Source organism: Strongylocentrotus purpuratus, unplaced genomic scaffold (genome assembly GCF_000002235.5).
Source record: "Strongylocentrotus purpuratus isolate Spur 01 unplaced genomic scaffold, Spur_5.0 spur5_scaffold_6, whole genome shotgun sequence".
NCBI lineage: Eukaryota > Metazoa > Echinodermata > Echinoidea > Camarodonta > Strongylocentrotidae > Strongylocentrotus > Strongylocentrotus purpuratus.
In genome coordinates, this window is record NW_022145612.1 from 38,569,295 (window position 1) to 38,579,675 (window position 10,381).

Below are 10,381 nucleotides of genomic sequence, written 5' to 3' on the forward strand. Positions count from 1 at the left end.
GAATGATTTTGAATCGAACGAGGTATGAAATGGCAAATACCTGAGAGTTAACATACAAATTGAAACACATGAATATTCAATTTCACCTTGGATTTTGACACATAATAAGTTCATACATAAATTGTAAAGGGAAGAATGATTTTGAATCGAACGAGGTATGAAATGGCAAATACCTGAGAGTTAACATATCAAATAATAAATCAGAATAACATGTATTCTTCTGTTAATTCAAAATATCCCTTGCGTAATATATTTCAACACGTGGCCGCATATAACATCTCTCGAGAAAACATTGAAATTTGTCAGTTCATATATTTTGCTAAACTTAATTCGGAGCAGTCAATATCTAAACAATATGTGTATACAAACTTTAGCTTTATAATCTTTATTACCTTCTATATATGTATCTGTTTTCTTACATATATGATTGATTCTATCGTTTGCCGTATATCTTTTATAGAAAGTATTATTATTTTTAAAGATGTTTAATAAAGCACAATACAATACGTTGCGTTATTTGTTCTTCATTTTCATCAAATATCATCCCTCTCTTTTACTTTTTACAAAAATCCCTGATTTTTACAACAACCTGAGCAAATTTGAAGAAAGTGTATAGTGTCTTTTAACCAGCATGACGCCAACAAAATGAGCATTTTTTGTGCGATATTTCTTAATTGTGCTCTTGACTTTGAATTACCCCTGATTTTCGCGACAGCCTGTGTGGCATTGGAAGTTATTACTTCATCGTCATACGCCTAACCTACGTTTGATCTCTTTTCAAATTATATTTGTTTTTTCAAAAGTATAGGATTTAACAAAACAGATATAACATGCACAATTATGAAATATAATGATCATATGCAAGGATACAAGAGATTCATAAAAAACGAAAACAAACAACCAGAAAAGGGGCACCCCACCCCTTTTACAAAAAGAAAAAAGCATGTAAATCTATTGAAATAAATCCTTTAATAATACCAACTTCCGTTTTTTTAAATGAAATGGCAATTTACTCTTTTTTGGGCAATGTAATCTTCCGAATCTTTTGGGGTCTTGATAAATTGTCGAAAACCAACCACATGTAATCTTTTTTTGGTTTTTGACTGTCATTCATTTCAAACCCTCCCTGATTTTCTCGACAGCCTGAGCGACTTTGAAGATGGTGAGTTCATCGTAGTGTTTCCCCACCAACATAAGACCGACGGGTAAACCTTCTACGAAGCCTGCGTTGATGCTGAGTGCGGGATGACCGGTCAAGTTAAAAGCCATCGTGTTGCCCGTATTCTCAAAACACTTCTTAAAGTATTCTGAAATTCAAAGACAATGTCAGAAAGAAAATATATTGTGTGTTCCTTTATACAATGATTAAATCCTAAAATGTAGAGCTTAAAGGTAATACAAAGTTTTGGTATGGGGTTATGAATTTGGTTCAAATGAACATGTTGGAAGCATAAGCGATCCTACAATATTCAGTGATCGTTGTCGCGGTTGAAATCTAGTCTCAAGTTATGGAATTGTAAACAATTAACTCTTTATGTTGTATCGCTCCCTCTCAAGGTGATATTAATTAAGCTATAAAACAATGTTTCTTGACTAAAATCGACCGATTAGCTACCGGTATTCCCGTTTAGAAATTATATATCACAACTACATAGTCTGATATTTTCATGTTTGCAGTTACCATTATACGGCCGTAGGCGCTATCTAAACATTTATCAAAATTTACCGGGAGCACCGGTAAATTGTTATATTCAATTTTTCTTAAAAGCAGAATTGTTCTAGGGGCCAAATTTTCCAGCGCTTATAATACATCCACAGGGACATTCAAATATATCAAAATTGTAAAGAATCACTATCCACCCAATTTCAAAATTTCCCAAAACTTTGTATTACCTTTAATGGTTTTATTATTTTGTGTAATTTCAGTATACTCACCGTGATATAATGGTTCTTTCGCTTGAAGGTTCGAATTTTTGGACGGTGCGTATATTTAGGCTATATCTATGTCCCTTTGACAAAGCCGCACGACCGAAGTTGTTTCTCTCAACCCATGTGTAAAATGGAAACCTTGATGGATTTACCCCCTCCACATGCATAGAGCTACACTCATATACAGTACTTTAATAAAGGTTGTCAGAGCTCAATGGAAAAGGTGGAGTTTGGTAATGATGGTCAAGAATAACTAGCGCGCTTTCTCATTCTTTTATGTCATTTTTTGAAGAGAGTCTTATACAGGTATGTATATTGAAAAGGATTGTAATTTTTCACTTGTATTAAAAATGCAACAAGAAATATATATCTGAAGTGTTTGAACCGAACAGTCATGCAACATACGTGCGTATTCCAATATACTCACTTCTTTGCACAGTGCAGGGCCGGTGGATGCGCAGGGCGCCTATACAAAGTAATTATTATCCTGGCTTTAAGGCTTTAAGGCATTCAAGGCAGGCGCGTACGCAGGAGGAGGGGGGGGGGTTACCCCCCCCCCCCTTCAATTAAAAAAAAGTGTATACTCAGATGAAGAAGAATAAGAAGAAAAAGAAGAAGGAGAAGAAGAAGAAGAAAAAGAAGAAGAAGAAGAAGAAGAAGTAGTACATAGTAATAGTATAGTAGTAGAAGAGACACACACAGAGAAAGAGAAAAATCAAAAAGAATGCCTGATTAGCCTGATTAAGGACCATGAAGCTGTAAATTATCGAACATACCGGGTGCCGGGTCATCTTTAAAGATGAGCTTTGAAGCTGTGAATGGTATAGTTGGCATGGCGATCACGTCTACCGATTCCAAGGCCTGGTCGTACGCCTTGCGAAGAGGGAAAACCAAGTTCCGTGCTCGGCAATACACCTGACTTTTGTAATTCTTCTGCAGGTATTCCCCTTGAAGTATGAACAGCTGTGCAACGCAACAGAATTTTGAGAATATTACTATTTTTACCATTACTACTTCAGTTACTATCACTGTCACTATAACTATAACTATTATACTTTTACTATTACTATTACTTGTACTATTCGTTTTGCTTTTGCTGTTACTATCAAGATTACTTTAACTTTAACTTCTTATGTTACTATTACTATGACGTGAACATTTGCGATAATACATTATCTCGCTATCATGCCAATTGCATTTTTATCATGTTGCATCGTACTATACTATATCATTATTGTATGACATAGACATCTGATCGCATTATCATCAAACATTGTGTTACCTGGATATTCAAGTTCAAGTTCATTTTTATTTTGCTCATAATTCTTCCTTTTCTTTTCAAATAAAGAATTCCTTTCTAATATAGTAGTAGTAGTAGTAGTAGTAGTAGTAGTAGTAGTAATAGACTGTAGTAGTAGTAGTAGTAGTAGTAGTAGTAGTAGTAGTTGTTGCTGTTGTTGTTGTTTTTATTGTTGTTATTATGTATTTCATTAGTATTATCATAAAAGCAGTGGGATATTGAATACAATTACATATACAATACTATAATATCGTACCTTCATTGTGTCTGAAAGGTCATCAATCCTGGAGGAAAACATTTTCCCGGAAGCTATTGCGAAGTCGGTCGGATAATAGCCTACATGACCGGTGCCGCAACCTATTCAATTAAAATATGCGGTTATTACAAAACATTTCTCGTTAAAATATAATTTTTCATGGACTGGATAAAGATAGGACATTTCAAACATAATGCAAAGTCGTTCGTAGACGTGCAGTAATTTTCAATATAAGTATGTGTCTTATATTTTTCTGTCTCTTCACTTCCGCTAAAGTTTCGATTTTACAGTCACCCAAAATGAACTATTCTTATAATGATTTGCATTGGCAGTGTTCGACAGTATGGATATCACACTTCAAGGAAACTTATTTCATGCCAACTATGTAATTTTGTTTTCAAATTTTCGCCCCCTTCTATATGATGTAAATAAAAATCCGCGTCTTGAAAGATGTATAAAATAAAGAGATTTTTCTCGAGTTTCATGTTAATGTTATCCAACTGCCTATTATTCCAGTACACAAATTTTCGGAAGACCTCCTTCTTAAGATGAAGAGTAGACTGATTTCTATCAAGAGTAGAACAACAATATAATATATGCGTGGGTGTACATAAATATTTTGTTCCTACCTCCCAGACGGCACATATTCTCATATGCACCCTCTGCACTTGCTCCCCAAATAGAAGACGCTGTATCAGATAGAAAGAAGATAGAAAGAGAACAAAATATTACGCTCGCCATCTCAATATCGAGTACATAATTATCAATATTATGTCGCATTAACCTATAACTGCTCTAATTATAAAATGGACTTCAAGTTTTCTTTCATTTTAAAGTTCGTCTGTACATAGGATTGCACGGATTTCGAATAATAATACTAGACCTCGTTTCTTTTTGTTGTACATGTGTGTATTATACATTCACATAAGCTTTTTTCCTTTTCCAAATGGTCTTTGTCTAACTGAAATTTCCAAGAAATCTGAGAAAAATTGACACAAAGTTAATACATATTTGAAATCTTGCATTGCATTCGGACTACCTTAACTTTACCACTCTCAGCTGGTGTCAAATTTGCAGGAAAAGCTACAAGGCCTGTAGACTGCAGTCTACAACTATAGTCAAACAGTTCAAATCCTCTGTTTCTAACTACGAATGGTGTGTGCCTGCAGAATGGCTGGCCCCCTTCTCACAACTTAATATTCCGACACCGCCCATGCTTCAAATAATGAAAATATTGTTATAAAAATACTTTATATTAGCATAAATATAAAAGATGTCTTCTTTGTCATAAACAATCGCAAAAGACTTTCGTAATATCAACCAAAGGCACTTGTTATAGCTTTGTGCAATACTATCTGAAATGTGTAAATGATGAAATGATGATTTAGTCTTAATCCGAATATTATTTCTAAGGGATATGCAATATAGATATTGCTCTTCGATGTGATTTCTTTTAGTCTTTTCCAACGTGTTCTTCATGAATGGATAATTACATATAGTATGTAGAGGCACGGAGACATCCTTCAGAACAGCGCCATATAATTCCAGTTTGCTGAGTGTATCCTTCAATAGCTTAGTAACGGCTGCATCAGCACCTTCCATAGAGAAACCTTCTCCTAAGATTCCTACTTTCAGTCCGTTGATGTTTAAGTTCTCCAACTTTCATTTAAAATAGACATTTTCAATAAAAGAATAACAACTATTAATTCCACAAAAAACACCCACCTTGAGAACACCAACATTCAATCTTTCACTGCTTTAGTTCAGCGACTATTGTGTACAAATTGACATTCTCAATAAAAAAATAAAAATATAATTAAATTTCCATATAGAGAAACCTTCTCTGATTCTGAGACTTCCAACTGTTAGGCTTTTGATCCTTCAGTTCTCCAACTTCCATGTAAAAAAACAAACAATTTTAATAGAAATTTCAGTTTTGCTTGCATTAAGTTCTTTTAAGCGTGCAAGACACAAGGTTCCGCCTTCAAAGAATCTTGTGCCATATTCCACTTCAACACATGTTTGTTTTAGTTATCCTCGTATCTTCAGTGGAACATCTGATTTTTTCCACATTCCTCCTATTCTTAAAAGTTAAGCATCCCCCCCCCCCCCTCTCGTTGAATAATTTATGCAGATCATTGTTATCAATAGCTTACTAGATCGAATGCGCTTTATAAATTCCTTATTTACAAGTAATGTTCTTAACTACGTATTCTGATATCACTATATAAATTTTGTTGGACTATAAATCATTTTGATAACACATAAACCACATTTGCAATAAGATTAACTGTGAATTATTTTCATCTGCTATTTTCATTCACTACTTGATTAACTGACAGAAAAAATATATTGCCCTGACGGACAGAACACTTTTTATTTTCGTAATCTTTTTTATTTTTATTTTATTCAATTTCAAAACCATACAAATACTTCTTCAAAATACAATGATTTTTCACAACCATACTGACCTCCTTGGTGTATTGCGGCACAGTCATATGAGGATGTTGTCTTGCATCCATGCCGCCATCATAACCTGCAATCACCTTAACACATGAACCAATAAATTACGTAAGTAAAACCGAATTCCTATAGGAGCATTATGATATAATATACTGGTGAAGGCTTTTGACTCTTGTACAAGATTTTCTGGGTTCGATTCTTGTTCGGTGCTTAGTGCTTACATCCTAGGGCAAGGTACTTTACCCACACTTGTCCCTCTCAGGTGTACATGTAAATTGATAGCTGGCAATGCTGGGGTTTTAGGGCCTGCAGGAAGAGCACGATTAATACCGAAGTGGCTACCCTGAGTAAATAACATCCGATTAGTCATTATTTATTTATCATAAATCCTAAATTAAATGTGAATTGCCTATCAAGCAGGACATTTTTATTTTGCATGGACCAACACACTAAAGACAAATAAAAACACTGGCTGGAAACCACATTCACTGAAAACTAAAGCAAAAGTCAGATTTTTACACGCTGATTACGTGGTCGGGATAATTAGCTCAAATTAATCTACTCTCTGTGCTCATCACCCAGCTTTCAAATGTTTTCAATAAACAATAAACATCGTTTACAAATATTTTGTATTAGTCTATAATTCCAAAACATTCAGTATTACTTTCGTTACAGCCGTTTAAAATATATTTCCCGTCATCGTTTACAAATATTTTGTATTAGTCTATAATTCCAAAACATTTAGTATTACTTTCGTTACAGCCGTTTAAAATATATTTCCCGTCATAAGTAAGGCGGTATAGATATCCTTTAAGATGATTATGGATTGAGATATGGCTATGATATATTTTCAGGAAGTAGTACTTCTGAATTCCGATGTTCAAAATCATAATCAAAATATAGAATTTACGCAAAACGATTTGTGGCTTTTCTCTTCATACAGAGATTTGCATCAATGGTTTTGTTTGTTTGCCTGTTTAGTTTGTTTTTCTTCTTATTTAGACTTATGAAATTCAAAGCAATAACGAATACATGCATTCAATAACATTTCCCCGATCCCTATTAGTTGTGACAATATTATAGAAATCTGCTTCGAGAGGCCTGGCTGTTTTATATGCTCAAGAGAACGCACGCACATCTTGCCATGACCCAGAGGCGCGCCTGTTCCGATCATTTGGGAATCGCAGACAAAAAACACTGTATGGTATAAAGGAAATGGTTAACACGTTAACCAACGGGTATCGCAGCAAAATTTTACTATTTTCATGGTAACCAGAATTTTGAGGGATCTCACTCTTGGACTATTAACCGTTATTGACATTTTTCGTTTATTAACGGGACTATACTAACTTCAAGGAACAGCGCACAATCGTGGACGGTCCTAGTCATAGGCCCAAGATGGTCGAGGGACATCTCAATGCCCATGGCTCCTGTGTAAGGGACCAGACCATAGGTGGGCTTGAGTCCTACAACACCGGTCCAGGCTGCAGGAAGACGGATGGATCCTCCCTGGTCACCACCAATAGCCATGTCCACCTCACCAGTTTGAACCTGTAGTGGGTGTCAACCATAACATGAACATGCATTTAGATTTTAAAGCAGTGGTTAGCAAATTGAATCGAAAATTTATTCACTTTATTCTCATAATCAAATTCTGGCAAAGTGGATTCAGATGGTTGGACTATGCATATTAGACTTAGAACGGACCATGAAAATATGCCCCCCCCCCCCGTGTGCCCCTCCCTAATCGAGTGGTGAAAAAAAAAGAAAATAGCAAAAAGCTAGAAAATAGCAAAAAGCTAGAAAAGAGAAAAAACAGAAAGGGAGAAGGGGAAAGTATAGAGACACCTGAACCACCGATCGCACCCTCTCCTAACTATAGCCTTGTCAATTCTCCTTTAGTTACCCCCCCCCCCCCGACGTCCTAGTAGGAGGACCAACATTATTCATTTCACAATACATGATGCACGTGTAATGTCCTCTATAAAGGACAATATAGTATATGACATGCTTTAAAGCTAAAAATGAATAAATATATGAATGCATAAATAAATAAATAAATAAATACATTTAGAAATAATCAAAACATAAATCAATAAATGAGTGACTAAATAGAGGAATGAATAAATAACTTTATAAATAAATTGCACTTACCACTACAGCGCTTCCTGAACTTGATCCTGCAGTAGCACGCGTAGGGTCATGTGGGTTCTTGACTGGTCCTTTGGCAGCCGTGCTGCTACCTCCCGAGAAACAGAGATTCTCACATACCGATTTACCCACGATTGTGGCTCCTAAAAAGAGAGGAATTATATTTATTTTAATTCCCATTTATTTTTTATTTTTCTTATCAAGCTAAACCTCACCTCAGCCTCAACGATATTTTTTTCTGACACACACAAATTATAGTACAAACAAACATAGCCACTAACGAAAGGTAACAGACAAAAAAAACATTTGAAAAGACAAAGTAGTTTTGAAAAAAAGATGTAGCATATATTTTAGAACTCGTTAGTATTGGTCGGTGAAAACTGAAAACAAAACCATTCACTTACAGTTAATGCACTTGTATCCGCTATCATTATACATATCGTAAATGCATACATGCAGTTTGGAAAGCGAGTATATTTGGGGGCTTTTTGGGGCAGGGAAAGTGAATTACATTTCCCTGTCTGGAGTACAAGTTTTGTACCCCAAAAATTGGGTATAATAGAAAATGAAGACCTCTTAAAATCATAAACAAGATAAAAGTGAAAGGCCGTCATGCAAATTTCTATTGATATTTGATATGATACTTATCATTCCTAAACTGGAGAAAGGATTTGAATCTCACCACACATAGTCTTGGTAGCTAACTAGATTTTTTTAAATAAAGAAGTAATCCTGCCAAATTAGATTGTTCTAGTACGTTTTCGGTACAGTAGGTAAGTATATTTTATGGTATTTTAATAGAAGAATCTTCCATTTTCCGCACCTGCATCAAGTATTCTGGTAACGACCGTTGCATCAAAGCTGGGTGTGAATCCTTCCAGGGCGTGGCATCCATTCATCATCGGAATCCCTGCCAACGCTACGTTATCCTTGATAGCGACTCGTTTTCCCGCCAATTTACCACCACTGGCTCCCTTGATCTCGCATCTCCAGTACCTTACATCATTGAGTCAGGGCGGGGAGGGGGAGAGGGTGTAAAGCGAATACAAGCGAGTAACGGTTATTTTGTTTTAAACATAATTATGTAGGCCTACCAGTCCTGTACTTCCGTATGCATCCAAAATTTGTTAACGCCTGTTATACGTGATGACTATTACTATTGTTATGATAATTATTATGATCATTATCATTATTGTTATTGTTATTATCATTATTATTGATACTTTCACTTTTATTATCATTATCATTATTGTTATTATTATTATTATTATTATCATCATTATCACTATTATTATTATTATTATCATTATTATTACTATTACGACTACTATAATCATCATCATCATCATCAATAGTTATTCGCCTTTTACCATGCATTGTAGGGGTTGTCCACTTGTTCTGGCCTGTACCCTGGAAGTCTGGGATACTTTGTTGGCAACTTCGGCTCCACGATATCTTCCGTGCTGTTGATTCCTTCGATGTTTCCTTTAATCGCTCCGTGAAAACCCTGGCATTTTGATAATATAAAACAGCAATTAATGATAATGAGCATTTGCAAAACGCCATATCGATTTCTTAAAATTGCTCAAGGCGCTGGGAGGGTACATGGAAAGTATAAAATATTATTAATGTAAATTGCAGTTCAGAGAACATAAACAATATAATTAAAAGTAAAACATTTAAAAAAGAGAAGTTGACATAAATATAAACCAAAGAAAAATATAGGCCTATGAATGACAAAGATGAAATGAGAAAAAATTGAATTAATCAATATCAGATTTATTTTAAAAATCCCGATACCCTTTGAGCTGAATTGTTCCATGTTCGTAAAAGAAATTCGTGCAATTAAATTCCTGTCATAAGATTTTCCTATCGACATTTGCTTCCTCATACCCCGCCCCTCTTTCAACGAAAAATATACGTGGGGTCGGAGGTGGAACCACCGCGGGGCGGGGTGGTATTCGACACGTCTCCGCCCTCCTCCCAGTTTGGGACAACCCTGGATCCGCCCCTGTGTGAGCTAGGACACCTACCTTGAGTTCATCATCTTCCATGTGTAGACCCATATCCCGGGCGATATCGGAGAGCTGAGCAAAGGTCGGGCATCTTACCATGGGACTAGAAAACAGCTCTGTTTAGGATTTCGTAAGGAGAAAAACTGGTTAAGTAGAGTTAAAGAAAGAACGAGCGTGTCTTTTGTTTTAAAGAAAATTGGGATTTTTGCCGTGTTAGGTGAAAAAACAGAGGACGGTATTCATGAAACCAATAACAACAACAACAAC

At 35.4% G+C, this 10,381-nt stretch overlaps 1 protein-coding gene across 1 annotated transcript; it reads right to left on the minus strand.

Annotated features, from left to right (window-relative positions):
* Positions 1–10,381, minus strand: LOC576789 (amidase). Its single transcript, XM_030972560.1, has 11 exons — positions 10,133–10,381; positions 9,470–9,606; positions 8,923–9,095; positions 8,103–8,242; positions 7,299–7,499; positions 5,957–6,031; positions 4,979–5,144; positions 4,115–4,174; positions 3,486–3,586; positions 2,706–2,892; positions 1–1,307 (listed from the first exon to the last, which is right to left on the minus strand). Exons 1-11 carry the CDS (start codon positions 10,211–10,213, stop codon positions 1,111–1,113), a joined length of 1,518 nt encoding a protein of 505 aa, XP_030828420.1. The 5' UTR covers positions 10,214–10,381; the 3' UTR covers positions 1–1,110.